General features: G+C 36.5%; 1 protein-coding gene across 12 annotated transcripts in view; it reads right to left on the reverse strand.

Moving 5' to 3' along the window:
• Nucleotides 1-19,810, reverse strand: part of HDAC9 (histone deacetylase 9) — a 460,804-nt gene that overhangs the window by 420,303 nt on the left and 20,691 nt on the right. For all 12 annotated transcript variants that reach the window (XM_068209506.1, XM_068209496.1, XM_068209568.1 and 9 more), the window contains one exon: nucleotides 4,345-4,455. In XM_068209506.1, the coding sequence (XP_068065607.1) occupies nucleotides 4,345-4,363 (19 nt within the window). In that variant the 5' untranslated portion in view covers nucleotides 4,364-4,455. Of the gene's footprint in view, nucleotides 1-4,344; nucleotides 4,456-19,810 lie in introns of those variants that run through there.

A 19,810-nucleotide genomic window follows, 5' to 3' on the forward strand; every position in this document is an offset into this window, starting at 1 on the left:
ATAATTTATCAGTGCCATGTATTAATATCACTTGTCTGTCTACCCTAACAGAAAATTATTCCATGACCAACTTTAGTGGTTTTGGTGTTTTGGTTTTTTAATAGAATTTTTTTTCATTTAGCTATTCTGATATTGCTTTTAATTTCAAGGGGAAAGGTAGAGCATAAAATCTGAAAGACCTCTGTGACAGGATAAGTAAAATGGGGAAGAAATGAGATCTCTGTGGAGTCATTCCCCTCCTCAGGTTACAAAAAGAAATCCTGTGATCTGTATCTTCACAGAAATATTTATAATCCACCATTCCCCATAGATGCTGTTTTTCTTCCAAAAAAATCTGAGTAAAAAATACTGTATTAAACCAACACATGCCTTAAATGAAGCAATCTCTCTCTTGTTCAGATAAGTAGCATCCTTTCCAAGGGCTGGAATCCTTGGAAACTGAGCTGGTAGGCATACAACAGACAATCTCTAACTGCAACACCATGTTAATAGAAGATATGTTTCAAAATGGTAGACAGAGAGAGATAACTCCAAAATACACTTGTGAGTATATTAATTCAACCCTGGAAAGTATTAGTATTTAAAAATAAAAAAAAAAATATCTTTTAGAATTTGATGCTAACTATTCTCTATAAGAGCAGGTACTGGGCCAGTTTAGTCCAGAGAAGAGAAGGCTGGGAGGGCACCTCCTTAAAGCATGCAAATATCTTAAAGGCAAGTGCCAAGAGATTGGAGCCAGACTTTAGTGGTGCCCAACTACAGGATGGGGAGTAATGGCCATAAACTATAACACAAGAAGTTTCACCTCAACATGGGGAAGAAATTGTGTTGAGGGTGGCAAAGCACTGGAACAAGCTGCAGGTCATGGAGTCTCCCTCTCTGGAGACATTCAAAACCCATCTGGATGAGTTCCGTGTAACCTGCTGTACATGACTCTGCCTTGGCAGAGAGATTTGAATGGCTATCTCCAGATGTCCCTTCCAACCCTAATTCTGTGATATAAATATTTTCTTTTTCTGACCAACGCTTTTTATGCGCAGTAATCAGTTTAGAACATGCAATGGCTACAGAATGTAAACATTTCCTTAATGATCTAACCATTGATAACAAGCAAAGCAAACATTTCCCTGGTGAGATTCAGCATTCACCTAATAGCTTTACAGATTAGGAAGAGCCTGGTCCCTGAAGGTTCAAAGAGCTGGCATCAATTTAATAGGCTACAGAGTTGTTGCAAGTAGATGTTGCTATGCTGGAGGCTCCACATTCATTTCATCATACAATATAAGGAAATACTCATGTGCATTGATTTTACAGACAAACTCTATCCAAAGAGGTTCCTCAGAAAATGGTTGAATAAAACATGCATAATTTTTGCTTGTTCCATATAAAGTCTTTCAATGGGCTTTCAGACGATTTAGGTTTGAAGAGAAAGCAATTCTAAAGAAATATTTGTTTTTTCGTTTAGCACATCTCATCATAAAACCACAGAAATTTAGCACAGTGTGCACAATCCTTTCTACAGCATTTCAGAATTTTTCATTGACAGAACAAGCCATCCATGAAGTGGGCTGGCCTATACCATTCATACACAGAGTAGTAATGCTTTACCAGTTTGCCTCTTGCTTTTCCTCTCCCTTTGTTTTTTTTAATTCATTTCTCTTCTGTGTAAACAGCATGTATGAATGCACATACACAAGCTATATATATGCGGGCTAGATATAATGTAAAAAAAAAGTACATTCACCATTTTGTTGTAACTTACAACCATGACCCAAAATATCAACATTTACCATATATTAGGAAGATTTTCACAGGTCTTGTGTAAAAGACACATAGATTGGTATTCAAATGACATAGCATCCTGGTGTTACACCACAGAAAAAAAGGGTTATAAATACTGTCTCTATGCTGTATGTGCCTAAAGTGTCCTGCTTAAAAATTATTTCAAACTGCCCTAACCACTGGATGTAACATAATATAGCAACCTATTCCCTGAAGAAATTCAAGACTATCAGGATTGAAAAAGAAAAAGCACAAATGCCCCAACTCTAACACTACTGAACACTCAGACTTTTGCCATTTAAATTACAAGCCATAAATACATGAGCTGCCTACCACAGGCTCACCATCACAGGAAGAAGCTAGTCGTGGGCAATTCATTAGTTTTTCTTGTGTAATACTAGGGACACTTGCAACTGGAGCATCTTAGAGGTGAAACAATTACAACCTGATACATATTTTAGACCTAAGTTGCAAGCTGAATCATAGGAATCACAGAATCATAAAATACTTTTGGTTGGAAGGGACCTTTAAAGTTCAATGCAACTGCCCTTCCATCTCTTCATCACATAAGATTAACCTTCATAAAAAACAAACTCCATGAGAAAGGAAAAGTAGCAATAACAACTGCAATGGGATAAAGACATTGGCCATGTATGAAAAAATATGCACAATTGAAGAGGACTGGAAAAGGGGAACTCAGTTACTAGGGATGCAATAAGAAAATTTAGCAATGTTTATCTTCTAAGAAATTCCAGTCAAATGTTAACTGCTCAGAGAAATGGCAAGCTTCTCCTACCACTGTATTCCCTACCAGTCTGCACTGGGACTGGGACTGCACTGGAACTAGAAATTTCAGTGACTTCCAAAAGGCGACATAGCACTGCACAAAACATATCTCAGCCTCACTTAGCTGGGGGACAGAAGAGATGCCACATGGAGACACCCATCCTCCTCCAGTTCATGGCAGTAACTTTAAGCGGGATGTAAGACTAAAGTAAAAATAAATCCTTCCTCACTGCTGTTCCACTGAAGGAAAGAAAAATGAGGATCCCAAGGCCGACACTACCTTTGAATACTGCATTTCTGTACATGCCACAGAGGTATATTGAAATGGTTGGTGAAGCAACTCAGTTTTCAGAGGCAAACTCTAACGATGGGGAACACTAAGGAGTAGATTTGAAGATATTTAGGCACCTAACTTCTACCAAAAGTGATGTTCCTGAAGTATCTAAATACCTTTACAAGTAATCTGATTATACTGAATGTTTCTCCTTCCTTGCATTAGATGCAGCCTACAGGAACAGACAAATATGCATTCACATTAGCTATATTTTTCTTCATACCAATAAGAGTAGTGGAAAATTTACTTTCTTTTTGGGAGCGCTGATTTAATTTTTGGCTCTTTCCACAGCCTGCACTTAACACAAAAGAAACATTAGAAGGATACCAAATCGGCTGGAGTATCTTGGCATTTGAACTGTATGTTTAGGGAAGTACAAGATTATTTCCTATTAAGCACCACTGTGATAAGATAAAGATGTGCTTTTCTGCTGAATGCCCTGTTGTGCTCTGTATGGATAATTCACTGCATGCACCAAATTGCACTGTAAGAGAAAGAGGCCAAGTGTGAAACTGAGCTATGTTTGACTCCATTTGATATAAAAGCTATTGCCAGTTTTTAATACTACAATCAACAAGTCTCAAAAAATGCTCACTGAATTAAATTCCCGTGCAATAGGGTACATACGGATAAATACAGCTCACAAAGTATTACAGTGTTTTCCCTGATGCTTTTATAGGCTGTTCGCTCAAAACCAAAGCAGTCATAAAACAAGCCACCTGTAAAGGGTTATTTTACCAACAGTACTAGGAATAGATACTTCAAGTGTGGGTGAACAAAGTGTGAACCATATGGGACGCTGCAGAGATTTGAATTGGGGACTCTCACTCCTCAAAAGAGCTGAAGTCAAGGCATGTTCCATATGCAGCATTCTGTTTTCTTGGAAGTTTAAACAGCTACTGATAGTTCGTTTTCTATCAAGTGAACCTGCAGTTCAGTGACTCATTTTGCAGGCACTGGATAAAGTAGGTTCAGAGACCATTGTTAATTACACATATTTAAAGGAGGAAGCTCAGCAAAGAATGCCTGTTATGGGCAAAGATGACTTTGGAGCTAAAAAGAAAAATAACAGGATACCATTTAAAGTCGTTCTTTAAAAGAAGGATCTGTGCAAAGGCAGAAAATAAATTAATGTCCAATTACACATATTAAGAACTAAAATATTACAAAATGCCTATTCATGTCAGATCATGATTAATCATTTTCTTAAGAAAAACACAAAAAATATTTTAAATGTACGGTAGTATTATCCTGGCTTTAAAATCCAGCGGTGATAAGGTACCCCTAAAATTGCCTTTTCTGCCTATACAGCCATTGTCCTGTTCCATAACAAGTATTGCATATCAGTCATTTGCCAAACTCATTTCATCAACAACAAAGGATTATTTCCTAAGAAGGCACAGTTTTATGCAGGAGTGAGATATAAATATAAACAAACTGACCTGGTGTTGTGGAGCTCATTGTTCTTAATGGAATGGTATCTTGTTAAAGTGTAAAGCAAACTGTGGCAGAAGTTGTCCAGATTTTGAGATTCTTCTGGAAGTGGGGTGAATCTGAGAAAAATAAGAAAAAAACACCTTTGACTATTTGTTGACAACAGAATATTTTTAAGAGAATACAATTATATCAAACACACTTAAACAGAAGAATATTTCAATTTCTCACCCCAAAGGTTCTTTCTATAGTGTACTTTTTTGCTGCAAATTCAAGCACTGATGACCATTGAAAACAAGACTAAAATTCAGAAATCTTAAAGCTTCAGATCTTAACTAGAAATTTGCATTACAGCCCATCTACGGGCACATAGGAGCACTAAAAAGTAAAGGATTAATTGTGTCCTTCTACAAATATCTGGGTTACATCCTTGCGTATAAGAAGTAGCCAATTCTCAGTTTTACTGCAGTCAGCATCAAAACATGAATGTGCAGAAACTGATCTGCATTCAAAAGTCTTTCAGGAATAGCTACTACTTCCAAAAGCTCCAGTGTTTGAACAGCTCATGAATAGAACTTGTTGAAATAATTAGCACAGCTGAAGGGATCTCCCATGACAAGCTAATGACATCTCTGACACCACAAAGAGAGCTGCTAATGGCATGGGCTGCTCAAGAGTAGGGCAAGGAAGGTTCTGCAATTTGGCTGAAATCTTTTCACAGTCCTGTGGTATTCTCAGTTCAATACAGAAGCAGAGGCAAATATGTTCCTCTAATACTCCCATCTGCTGAAAGTTTAAAGCTATAGAGAAGCTTTCAGGGAACTAAAATATATTTTCATTCAAGCATGATATAAACAGCATAATGAGAGAGAAGGTTGTAGTGCCTTACGACTGTGACTATCCTATTCAGCCACTGCTCCTGAAGTATCTAAGCAGTCAAAGATATTCTTAGTGCTGAATATTTTAGCAGCTTTTGTCACTTTTTTTAAACTACCAACTGCACATTTAGTTTCAAGCTGAGCTCAGCCAAATTCGAGATAGTAAATTACATTTTAACCAAGTATAATCATTTAAGTTTAGCATCATTATCATTCAAGAAAGGAAAATCACATACATTTAGATAAGTAACTTCTGCTTTTTTGCCCCCTAAAGCGAGCTGGACATACACTGCTCAAATAGGCATGATATTTGGACACAATCAGCACTCTAGCAGACAGCACCTATAAAACCAAAATTCATTACACTTCATGAAAAACCTACTTTCCCTTCCTTGCCTCATGCAGCAAAATTCATCAAATATCACATGGAACCACTATAAAACTGAACAGATTCTACCATTAAGCCCTATCCAAAAGGTGCATTTGGGCAGATCCTTACCTTGGATAAGTAAGGATCCACTGCAGCAGGCATATAGCTGCAATTTTTATCAATAAAAGTATAACCAATACACAATTCAGAAGTTCTAAGATTCTAGTTAATTTCATTGATCTCATTATTATCTTAGCAGCTACACAGATAATGAAAAAATATTTTCCAGTGAATCCAACATCCATTCATTCAGTATCCAGACTCAGTTGGGACCATGTGGTTTCTCTCAGAAAATAGAAAATGAATATTGATGCATGACTGTGGGCTTTACTTGAGTGCATTTTCAGCATACACCAAAGGTAAACATAATATTTTTGGGCATTAGGAAAATTCTGGGAATATGATTTGACAATATTCTAATATTTGAAATTCACTTATAATCCCCATAACTGAACCTATAATTTTGTGTGAGTTTGCTTCACTTAGACCTCCCATCTGAGTAAACATTTGAAGCTCATATGAGAGCAGAGAACACATGGTCAGTTCCAACTGCACTCTCAAATGGGTAAGCTTTCTCCCCACAAAAACACACTTCACTTTTTTTTTTCCCCCCAATAAGATAATTTCTGATAATTGGGAATAGTTGTGTGAGACAGAGAAATCAGTAGATATGACTGGCATGCTCCTGTCAGTGCAAATATTCCATTTGAGTGACAACCTGTACCCAAAACAGTGATCCCAGCATCCCTGTACTGGGTTATGGATACCAGCTGTCTGAAACTGTAGAAACAAGCTGCTTCCTAGCTCCTCCCTGCTCTTCTGGAGCAAGGAACACTTACCCTTGGAGAAGAATCAGGTTAGGGAAGATTTAAACAAGCTGGCCACACAAGTTCATGTGACCTGAGGGGGTGGATGCTCCCACAAGTCCTGAGGGACCTGGACAGCATCACTGCAAAGCCACTCCCAGAAAAGCTTTGAAAGGTCATGACTATCAAGGGAGGTTCAAATAGATTGAAGGAAAGCAAACATCTCTCCTGCCTTCAGGAAGGGCAAGGAGACTACAGAGAACCAAAGGCCAGTCAACTTCAACTCAATGTTTTGGAAGGCGATTGGACAAATAATCCTGGAAACAATTTACAAGCATGTGAAGGACAGGAAGGTGGTGGGAAATAGGCAGCCTTTATTTATGCAGGAAAATCATGCTTGGCCCACATGATAGTTTTTGTCAATTAAATAGTTAGAAAATAGATGGGGGGAGAGCTGAGAATACTGTTTATCTTGAATAAAGAAAAGCTTTCAGCACTGTTCCTCAGAAGACCCTCATGAACTGTGAAACACAGGAAAGTGGACAGCCAGGTGGCTGAAAACAGCATGTGCTGCCCAGCTCTAAGGGTTGTGATCTGCAGGCCAAAATCCAGCTGGAGGCCAGTCCCTTCAATGGAGCCCCCAGGGGTCAACACTGGCGCCAGTACTGCTTTTCATTAAGGACCTGGCTCATGGTACAGAGCATAACCTCAGCAATTCCACAGACAATTCTGACCTGGAAGGAGTGGTTGACAGAGCAGATGGTTCTGCTGTCATTCAGAGGGACTTCAATGGGCTAGAGAAATGGATCTACTGAATGTGTGTGCCAAGTCTGGGGTGGGTGGCAGGGAGAAAAGTGAGAAACAGAAAAAGCCCCAAGATCAGAGGAAAAGGAGCTAGCTACCTTATTGCAGAGTAGCTAGGTAAAAAGCAGTAAAGAAGAGATCCCAAGACTGTTCTGACTGTTCTCAGTGATCCCCAGAGACAGAAGAGGCAATGTGCACAAACTAAAATATGGGCAATTCCATTTAAACATTAGAAGGTACTTTCCCCCTGTTATTGAGGCCTAAGAATTAGGCTTCCCAGTAAGCTTTTTGAGTTTCCACCCTTGGAAAGTGTATACAGTCTTGGGCAACTTGCTGTAGCTGACTTAGCCTAGAAGAGGTGTGTGGACTAGGTACCTCCTCCACTGGTCTGGAGACACTCTTGTTATTCCATGATTTTTCCTTTTAAAGATCACCAAAGACAGCATCAGCATTGAATATTCAATGCAGTTAAACCTAGTGAGAATAATTCCAGTATAAGAAAGTGTTCTGCTGGGATTCCCATAAAAAGATTTCTGTTAAGGAATTTAGTAAATTCAACTGTACTGGCAGTCTTATATTTAATGAAGTGGCAGTTGGCATCCTTCCTGATACTCTATTTCCATATATTTCATGTAAACGCAAATCTTTCACTAGGCTGAATGTTGTTGTTCAGGTTCAGTTTTAACAACTCCTGGTAAATATGATACAAGGCTCACATTGTCAAAGCTCCCATCGAGAACACGAATATTTCCACATCACTATGTAAAGAATTATATTCACAACACAGACTCTCTCATTCAAATACACTTCTACAGATAAGCTGATAATTTTTTCATTTATTTTCGTTTTCTGAAGGAATGTCATAGTGCAAATTAGACACCATGAACTACAGTGCTACATTTTTTAATGTTAGCCCCGAAAATTAAAAAACCACAGCACAGGCCATTGTGCATTAAAATCTCATGAGGGGTGCTTTGTTCACTGGGAGATGAATTTGTTTTCCATCTCCACCCCCAAAAAACAGCACACAATCCTTGATCAGTCAGATCCTGAAGATACTAAGCTAAGGTACAGAAAGGGGCTCCAGGATTTAGGATAGACTAAATGCACTTCCTAAGGCACTACAATTTAACATTTCAACACTAGCATTCTAAGGGGTTTGGGGTTTTTTTAGCTACATTTTCACTGAATGATAATTCATCCTTTACTCATTATCAACCTGGCATTTTAGTCTACAGCAAATTAATTTCTACCTTCATGTATATCACTAGAGGTGATGCTACACATTAGCAACTTGCATTCGCTCATCCAGGAACCATAAACCTTCCCCTTTTTCTTCAAAGGAAATTCAACAGTTCATATTCATATCGGCTTCAATGACTGATGCACCTTTGATATTGCTACAAAAGAGTGCAAGATGGAATGTAGGTTTTCATGCCCACCAGCCACCACAATCCTTATGTTTCTCATTACTTCATTGTATGTACAGTATTTTCTAACATAAATAAGCATTACAAGTTGACACTATCCCTTTAAACTCTCATCTCTCACTATGTTGTCCCAAAACTATATTCACTGACTACATTTTTTCTATCTTGTGTCTATACTTCAAAATTCTTCTGGGAATTGAGTTTCTGAGATAGGATGCAATGAATACAAATTAACAGAATTCAGATGAAAAATATATTTCTACATCTATTTTCCCTGTGCCCAAGATGAATTTTTCATGAGAACTTCTGAAATGAATCCACAGTTTTCTCAACTACATCCTGGAGGTAACTTCCAGATCTTTCTTTTCCAGGAGGATTTTTTTACCTAAAATACCTCTATTTGCAAAGAGGTATAGAAAACCATTATGAAAGATTTTGTGGATAAAAATATAGAATTATACACTTCATTAAATTCTGAACAAGACAGGTCAGTACCCTTAATAATACACCTAGTTGTTTCTGTGCTGCATATTTTGCTTCAAAATAGCTTTCAGTTACTTAGAAACAAAATTGTTGTTTGGAATTGAGATTAAAATGCTGGAGGCCATTAAGTGTCACAAGTGCTCAAGTGTCAGAAGAAAGAAATATTCACTTCTCACACTTAACAGTTCGCATGTTAAAAACCAAACACGTAAAACAGCTCTGAAAATTAGTACAAATTCTGTTGTCCAATGAACAGTTCAGCAAAAAGCTCAATTAAAAGAAATATGAAAGCTTAAAAACAAAATGTAAAACAAAAAATAAAATAGTTGTTCTCTCTAGAATATGAACAGCATGATGCTTAAAAAAAAAGAATGCATCTTTCTTTTTTTCAAAAGAAAAATGTTGAATAGGTATTCATACAGTACCTAATGAAAATCACATTAAGACATCTTAGAAAAAATAATAAATCCATTACAACATAATGACTAGAAGAGAAATCACAATGAACTTTTACTGAAGTGATTTGCACCCATGTAAGCCAAACCCAGAATGCCAAATCAAGCCCTTCTAACCTTGTATCAAACTTCTAAATTTGATTAGGAAGTAAGCTGGCATATGGAAAAGGTGGTAAGGTGTTAAGGAACGGTATGAAGTCCAATACAAAGCACTTAAAGACATCAGTTCAAAAAGCAAATGTCTTTTATAATTGGTTTAAAAATGCACAATAAGTTGAAGCTAAAGCAAAACACAGTGCCCTTTATATGCAAATACAGCGCAGATTTACTTGCAGTAAAAAGACCAAAGCCTAGTCCAATAGACATTGGGGTATATAACTGCTTTCAGTGGGAATTTAGTGGTTTCACAGCAAAGGCTTCAGAATCCAGAGCTCAGTGCAGAATTAAGTGTTTTACCATAAGTTATTCAGGCGTCTTACTCTTAATTAGTTATCTACTTAAAGACTTTTTGAGGTCTGTAACAATTTTGCAGTACATACCTTTAAAGGTAATGTATTAAAGAACCACTCCAGCAGCAAGTACTGAAAATTCATATTCTTTGTATTTCCCCAGCAAAGTAATTTTTGATGTGCCTAACAGAAAAGTACATCTTACAGAATATGTAAAGAATTCTCAGCTATACTTCTAACATGCAAATATTTATTTTAACCAATAAGCCATATCACTACATTTTAGCAATTACTTATATGCAATATTAAGCAGTGTTAGACTTCACGCATGCTGTGAGCACATGGCTCACAAAGTTGTGAGAGGCTCAGACTTCTGTCCAGTAAAACAAATCTTCCTTCCTGAAACTCTTTAAAGCAAGCAATAAAGCCATACAGCTATTTCAGCATTTTTACATTCACTGCCTACTACAGAGATGAAGCAAACAAGTTTTCTAAAAATCAAGACAAGATGATGTCTTCCACCAAAAAAGATCCAAGGCCTCAATCAATGGGATTAAATAATGTGCTGCTAAGCTGCTGGCTGGACTTCTGCTATGCCAATTACAACAAATTGGCACAAGCTTCTGCTGTTTCCCAGTGAAATCAGTTAGAAATACAATATAGCTTAAAAAAAAGCCAAATAACCATTTTTTCTTTCAGCCTCAATCAGGATTTGGAACTAGTTCACCACAAAAATACTGCAGAAATACTTCTGCTGTAGCTTAAGTTGTTCTGTCTTCCTCTTTCATGCCAGCCCCTTGTCTGAATTAAAAAGAGTGCACATCCAGATGTGCCTTCCCAAAGTAGAGCTGATGTACAAGATTTAGCCTGTATCAAGTACAACCAGGCAGTAGCTGATACCACAGCAGGTGAAGGACTGGCCTATTTATGCTTTCATAGCAGAAAAAGAAAATATGAGACAGGCCTGTTTGGGTTCTCATTTTGATTTTTTTTAAATTATGCCAGATTTTAATTAGTACTGAAAACAAAAGCAACTTCTTATAGAGAAAAAACAAACTTAAAAGTCAGAGTTCACTGAAGTACATAAGGAAAGAAACAAAGGAAAAAAAAACCCTTTTTCATTGGAACAGATGTCCAGATGTCATCTCCATCCTTGGAGATATTCAAAACCCAAGTGAAAAGGGCTTTGGCCATTCTACTGTAGCTGACTGTGCTTTGTTCACTGTGATTGAATTAGAAAACTTCTAGAAATGTTTTCCAGCCTCAGCCATTCTGCCACAAGACACTGAAGAACACACAAGACACACAAAGAACAGTCCTTGTAGGTCATATGAAATTGGGTACAGTCCTCTCACCTTGTGCATGACTGTGGAGAAACTTCCACCAGATGAATACAACTGGGAGAAAGAATCTGTCTCTTAAAATGTCTCAAAAAGCTAGACAAAGTGAGCCACAAGAAGAAGTTACGGAGCCCAGATTACTTTGAAAGAAGTCACAAATTCTAAGTTTCTATTATTTTGACTCTCTTACCCAGCACTACCAAAATTATCTAAGCTCCTGGTAAGAAACCATCAGACAACTCATGCACTCAATTTAGAAATGCTTTCTAAATTTTTTAATTTGCCTTTGAAAAACTCTAAGTGAACTTCTGTGGTAAGCAAAGTTAAGTGACAGCTGGAGTACAGACTTACAGGAACACTGTGAGCTCTGCACTATGGAGCTATACTGTGCATAATTCAGAGAGTATATCAGGGAGGCCATAAGTCAATCATCAGTAATTTATTATCAATCATCACTAATAACTTAATCACTGGTAATTAAAACAAAAAATAAATTAAAGATCCCAAAACCCACCCTTTCAAGTAATGTGAAAAGAAACAAGTAATGTAAAAGTATGTAAAGTATTACTTTTCAAGTAATGTGAAAAGAAACCTGCTGTGCATACTCTTACCCATCTCTGCCTGCTGTGTGTCCAAGAACAACCATTTCCCTAAAAATGCCTGAGATTAAGAGTAATTTTAACCCATGAAAACTATTAAAAATGTGTTACAATAGAGGGAAGGAGAGAAGGAGGCAGACTGTTTATTCTATGTCTGTATACACATAGAATAATTAAGAAATGCTACAAAACACATTCTCAATAACTAGCTGAAAACAAAACCAAAAAATTAAGTAGTAGTATATCCTAATTAAAATTAGAATAAATCCTTTCCCATGGGTTCAGGTAAACCAACATAGTTCTGTGCACTAGAACTACAAACTTGTTTTTTCAAAGGGACAAAAATTAGACCACGAACAGAATACTTCTGAAACCCTTTGAGCATCTAATATGTAGTTCACAGTACTTCAGCTTTAGTTTTCATCTGGTGAAAAGGCAAACATAAACCATCTTTCTCTCAACCACACCCCCTTCTTTTTGCTTAAACGGAATTGTATTTCAGCTGTTATTGACCTTGTTGCATGGTGTGGTACCTGATATATAGCCACTCATAAAGAACTAGAGATAGCAACACAATTTTCCCCTATTCCTTTTTTTAACTCTATCTTTTCACATGATGGGCAGTGTAGCAACTAGTTTATGTTTTTTATGTTTTGAATTTAATCTGAGATGCACAGCACCTGAATATTTACCACAGCCAGACTCAGTAACTGGAACCTATCAGAACATCAAAACTTCCTTCATACAAAAAACTATTTCTGCAACATCATACTTGTTTAGAATAACAGAACACCTCTCATTAAAAAAGAATTATCAGCCTCAAAGAGACTACTTATCTAGAAGAGAAAGCCTCCAAAGGCATTTTCAAATGCCTGGCCTGTGATCTGAATGGTTCTCTGAAGGAATCAGTCTTGCTTTCCTTTCCAGCTGTTAAAGAAAATTTGAGAGTATGTGATGGTTAAGTTAAAGGGAAAAATATAATAAAATTTTCCAAGAGCAACTTCATGTAGAAACTTCCTCTGACATTATAAAAGTTTAATTTGGAATCTGCAAAAATTCACTTTCAGTAAAGTTGTTTGAATTCGATACTTTTTTCCTGATTTTACAACAAAAGGACATACTCTCCTTCACTGAAACCTTCCTTAGTATGCAATGATCATTTTGATGTGATCAAAAACACTTGGGAATATCATAATTGCCTTTAAAAATGCTAGAGTGAAGTTAAAACAAAACACCCCTGAAAAATCCATATTCTTGTTAGATTGTATGTTTATACATAGATATTAGCATGGATAACCATATTCAAGCGCACCTGATTTGCAAACTGTTCATATTTTTTGAACACAATATGTCTCTGTAAGCTTTGCTTTGACACTTGGTTTGCATGAATCCAGACAAACTTCAGGGTGAATCATCATAATATTCTGCTGCTCTCCAGCCCTTCCACAGAGACTACAAACCTCTTTGGTTTCTTCTGAACCACTTTTGCTACTTCCATTAAAATAGGACCTAGATGTCCCATCCAGGATTCAAACCATTTAGTAAGACATTAAATGCTCTGTTATTTAACTAACCTCTAGAAGTTATCAAAGCCCCTTTGAAGTGTCAAATATGGAACTGCATGCCTCAATGGCCTTGAACTAGTGAATTTGTGTGTACTTCAAAACACAGGTATCAAACATGACCTTCTCATGTGTAACATTTTCTCCTCTAAAGAAAGAGTATCCAGTGTCAGATACATTACTTCAGTGACAGACAGACAGACTCAAAAAGCTGCACAAGTGTTACCTCATTTACAGGTAATTAATTGTACTCTTGTATACACACACATATTTCTGATTTTGGGGAAATTTTAGCCATTTATTATATGAGGCATCATTTTAGGAAAAAAGTATTTTTAAATACATTCTGCTTTTCATCACTTATTAGTCTTAAAATATTAATCTGAGAAACAAATATTTGAAGAAACAAAGCTGAGAACTTTGACCCTGCAGGCATATTTGGATTGTCAGTAATTCTGGCTTGTATGTGACAGACAATTTTCCAGAAAACTGAATATTACAAAGGAGGAAGGCACAGAAAATACAAACTCACAACAACTGAAGTTTAGGTCAGGAGTCCTCAGAATAAAAAGAAACAGACTCTCCTCCAAACAGGTAAAGCACAAGCCAGGAATCATGGCAATCACCTGCAGGTATTAGTCAGCTACTTCCATTATGTAACACAGAGTCTCCATGTGAGAACAACATTTTGTGTTTATATAGCACTTGAAAGAATTCCTCCTGCAAAGACCTTGCAAACAGAACGGAGAGGGAAACAGGGCATAGTGCAGGCACCAAGCACAGAGATGAGTGGAGATTGATATCCTTAAGATTTTTACTCAGTGATAAAAGTCACATTCATAAGAGAATTAACACAGGAGAGGCTCTATAGGTACATAGAAGCTGCCAGCAAGCTTAGAAGGAAGTAGAAGCAACCTCTCCATGTAATGAATCAAAACTATGAAAAATTTACATGAGATGATTGATGTCCAATGTTATTTCATGCATTAAAAGTAACTGAGATGAGTCAAAATTTTCCATTTAAATCTATGATGGAAAAGTGGGTTTATCTGCTTAGCAGCAAAATTATATTTGTCTTTATAAACATCAAGATTCCTTTAGTTTCTGTTGCTAAATAGTCAAGTAGTTTTCTGTTCATTAAAGAAAAAGCTTCAGTCAAATTTTCCTCAGGAAAAGTATATAGATGGCCAAAGAACATATAAGCTGAATTATTTTATGAAAACTTACCCCACAATAAAAACTACTTTTTGCTGTCACTGAAAATTATCAAATATTTGACAAGTTTTTTTACACTAGCTTCTAGATACATTAGGCTTCAATTTTGTCTTTCCAATTCTAAAGAACTGTTATCACAAAGCCTTTAATTGCTGAAATCGTTATTTGCAGTGTTTGGTAAGTAAGAAATGCTGTAAAGCTTGTCTTACAAGAAAATAAACCTTTCACTGCAGCTGATGCTTTGAAGAACATTTACACTGAATGTCCTTTGACAATAGATTTCTTTACTGTAGAGCCTTGTTTTCTCAAGACAAGGTTTAATTCTAAGGTGACATGTTTTAAGAGTATGATTCAGCACAGACTAAATGACACATGAAAGTTTGATTAATACTTTGGCATTTTCAGCAGTGGAATACAAACCAAGAAAACAGACTCCCTTTATCAGGCAGTTAAATTGGATCACAGGTTGAAGACTGAAAATTATTTTCATGCTCAATTAGTTTTCTGTGATTTCACCAAGGTCACTGGGAAAAGATAAAATATATGTTTGATAGTTTATAAATTAATATTATAGTATATCTTTCCTACTGGAACTTGATAGCAATGCAAGAGACTTCTTAATGCAGCTGGGTGATCAACTCATAAATCAGAACTTTTAAGAAAATTCTGATCTCTGCTGCAAGTGTGTATTGTAATTTAGCAGTAAGACAAAATAATGGGAAAAGTTCATGACGTTCATGAAGCTCATGGAAAGAAAGTCTTGTGCAGGAGGGGGAAAAAGTTCAACACAACCCACATTCTGAGCAAGCTTTTGTCCACTCTTGTTCAGTGTCTGTGGGTTGAGAAAATAAAGTAAGACTCAATACACATAAAAATCAACCACCTATCTTTTTGCCCCCATCAGACATATGGATATACATATACTTGCAATGATTTTTAATGCAATTTTTGTACCTACACTTAATTACAAGGAAGCTTACACCTCTGTAAATATCAGACATAAATTTCACTATAAGTGTCAAAAAAATTAAAATTTATACCTAGCAAGAAGCTACAGGTAAATCTCCCGATCTAATAAAATGAATTCTGGATCCATGCCCTTTTACATCTAGCTACATACATACAAAAAATAATGGACTTCTTATCAACTGACTCAGTTTCCCTTCTTGTTAGGATTACAACTGTGGAAAGTACTCATGCTCCATCAATTCAGTTTCATCTGTGTGGGCTTCTTCCTTCAACAGTCCAATTCACTTTTGAATCACAGATTTCAAGACATCAAGAAAAATCACCTCAAGATAAAATCACCAAGTTTCCTGACTACTTGGGGGATGGAAAAAAAAAAAAAAAAAAGAAAAAACCCAAGAAAATACACATAAACAAAACAAAAAAGCAAAAACAATTTCTAGGCCCATACTAAAAAGCTGCACACTTGATTCTGGTGAAAACAAAAGCACAACAAGCTAAACCAGGGCTGAGGATGACTCAGTGCTTTTTCATCAACCCTGACTGGATGAAAACAGTTAGAATTAAAAACTTGATCGTTTTGGTAAACACTTGCAACACAGAACATTGCACCTGCCATCACAAATGCATGAAACATATAAAGATGTTGCTTAAATACATTAAAAGCTTAGTTATTTTTCTTCCTATTCTTTCAACATCAGCATTCTGACTATCCATGGAAGAGGCTGCATTTGTGAGCAGCCAGGAAAGAGCTGAGGGTCCTGGTCAATAGCAAGTTGAGTATATCCCAGAAGCCAAAAGGTTCCTGGAGAGCATCAAGCACAGCATCAACAGCTGGTTGAGGGATGTGACAGTGTGTTAGTTTAAGTACCTCGATATAAGAGACATCAAGGTATTAGAATGTGTCTAGAGGAGGGGACCAAGATGGTGAAAGGCCTTGAGGACAAGACTTTGTAAGTCTTGCCTTGTAAGAGCAGCTGCGGTCACTTGGTTTGTTCAGCTTGGAGAAGATGCAGATGTCAACCAGTCAAACAGAATCACAGAATTCATTTCACGCTTCAATGAGATAATTTCTCTTGCTGCTACCTCTAAAAGAGGTAGAAGAATAGCAAAAGCATGTTTTTTAACACAAAAATGAGTACTCATCCCTGTCTTAGTAGGGAAGGTACATAGCACTAAATCTGTGACTTATCCAAATCCATCGTGTTAATCACAAACTTTAGATAATGCAGTGTTTTTAATTACTGCTGCATAACATTAAGAGGCCAATAGAATTTGAAACTGAAAGACAAATATGTCATCCTTAAAAAATTACTTTCAGGTTGCAGAAGCAATTCTAAGTCCAACCATCACTTGTCAAACTAATATAAACAAAACTAATGTCAAAGAAATAGGATATTTCTTAAGCCTTTGGGACTCAAAGGAAAGCACGCAGATGGTTTAGCAAAGGCAGGGAGGCAGGAAGGGACACAATAAATGGGGAAAGTGGAACAGAACTGGGCTTCCAGCACATGGCTGGGGTAAGGAATGTGGAAGGTAACTTTCCTATATTGTCTATGTAACCTCAAGCAAGAGGGATCTTCTACTAAGGAAAAAAAATCCAACCAAACAAAGAAAAATCCCACCAAAACAGGAGTTATGGATTGTCATTCAAAGTACAAATATTAGTGCATTCTGAATGTACTGAAATTCAGAGAGGAGCAATATACAGTGCTTGCGAGTACACCAGAAAGTAAAAGGGGTTTAGGAATTTAGAAGATATTCAGTGTAGAATTTAACAGTCCACTCTTAGGAAAATTAAAGTTTTAAACTGAGAGAAATACAACTTTCACTCTTTTTTTCCCTGTACAAAATACCCATATGTATCCAAATGAACTGTCACCTCCCATTCAAGCAAAAGTCACTTTGGTAACCATACTTCCATAGTAAAAGATGCTTATGAAAGCAGCTCTAGATTTTTTTTCCCACAAAAAGAAGCATAAGAGTATATCATTAAAGTTTTATTGTTACGTTTGGATTTGCTGCAAAATTATTTTAGCAAGTAAGTCCAGATACACAAACAGGAAAAGATTTTATGTTATTTTTACTGGCAAAGTCCCAACAACCTGTCCACAGTCCATGACTGCTCATACAGCTGCATACTTCCTGCTGCAGACTCCTCACTGCAGATACCTAGATGATTTTTTTTGTTACAACACCAACCATACTGAAATTACAACTAGAAACAATTTGAACACAAGCTGCATCATTATGCTTGATGACATTATGCATGTCATACCACAGACTGGTAAATAAACATCACATTGAAATATTTTCCAGTATAACCAAGGGTTTTTTTACTTAGTATAAAGATACTATTATAATTTTTATTTTATTTTTAAACTTTAATAGTATGGTAATTAAATTTCTCTTGACTTTCGGACACATGAACACCCTCATGGTTAGATTTGTCTAACCAGAGTTACACAAAGTAAAACCTAACACAAAATTTGAAAGAAATGAAAACAGAAAAAAAATTTGCTGTACCTAGTAAAAAATGCCTAACCTAATTAGTTACTAAGTAATTAAAACTTTATTAAATAAAGACGGACAACTTAAATAAAGGCACAGGCATTCACAATAAGAAAGCTCTTTGTTCAACTATGCTTTATTGGCAATATAAAATTTGAGCTTAAAGCAAGTAAATATAGAACAACTCCACTCTCCCACAGCTGGAAGAAGCTACTTTCCTCATGAACATAAAAATCCCTAACCATAAACTTGTGGCTAAAATAGCCTGTATAAAACCAGATGAGGTTTCCCAAAAAATGAGTGCAGTCACGTCACCTCCTTTCAAAGCCCACTCAAATTTTGCCTGAGCCAAATCTCAGGTCATTTCAGGCTTCAAAGACAGCAACAAGGCAAATGTAGCTTTGTTTTCAAGGATCTCTAGACTAGCACAACATTGAGTAAGACTAGGAAGCAATATCCAGCATTTGTGACTGAAGATTTTTCTGATTATTGTATCAAATATAAGAAAATTAGTGATGTAGTGAAATTGAAACCAAAATAATAATGAAAAGTTACCTTCTACTTGCCTACAAAAAGACAGTTATTAAGCATTCAGGTATTTCGGCACTAGTTCACAACCTGACTTCCCAGTAAAATGAAGAATTGGCTTCACAGAATTGATATTATCACACATGAGTAAGTTAAGAGAGACCTTACTGCAGACCTTCAGGATATATAAGGGACACTTATAAGAAAGATCAGAAAAGCTTTTTACCAAGACATGTAGTGACAGGACATGGGCAATGGTTTGAAACTGAAAGAGGGTAGGTTGGAATTAAGGAAGAAATTCTTGATGAAAAGGGTAGTGAGATGCTGGAAGAGGTTGTCCAGGGATATTGTGGATGACCCATCATTAAATTCAGGTTGGATACAGCTTTGAGCAATCTGATCTTGTGAAATATGTCCCTGCCCAGGTATTGGAATTAGATGATCTTCAAGGTCCATTTCCAACCCAAACCATTCAACAATTCTAAACCCACTTTCACATACATTTTTGAATATGCAAAAAGAAAGACTAGTTGATGCTTCCACTAATAATATGAGGATGTTATAGATGTTGGCTTGAAATTTAGTACTGACAAAACACCTAAATATTGATAACACAGCTACTAATGTGAAGCAAAGTCTTATCAGTTGTTTATTGATTTTCTGCACTGCTACAAGAAACTCCACAAGCACACAACTGAACCTATCCAGATAAAAGTTAACAGCACACAGTCTTTTCATTTTTCAGGGCTAAGAAAAAGCTGTACAGATGCTGCAGCTATGCAGCAAAGCATTGCACTAGCCCATGAATACTGTTCAGTTTAATCACCTTGCAAGTTTTGGGGGTTTTTTAATGTCTAGGAAAAGCAAAAGAAGCTCCTCTCCCACTATAACTGACAAAGCCTTATAGAACTGGCATGATATGTATTCAACCCCTCTTTTTTAGTAGAACTAGGAAGAATAGCAGTTTCCTAGAGGCGGGTAAAAAGGTTCAGTTGCAGCCAGTCCAGAAAAAATTGCC

This window comes from Anomalospiza imberbis, chromosome 1 (assembly GCF_031753505.1).
Source record: "Anomalospiza imberbis isolate Cuckoo-Finch-1a 21T00152 chromosome 1, ASM3175350v1, whole genome shotgun sequence".
In the NCBI taxonomy this organism is placed as follows: domain Eukaryota; kingdom Metazoa; phylum Chordata; class Aves; order Passeriformes; family Viduidae; genus Anomalospiza; species Anomalospiza imberbis.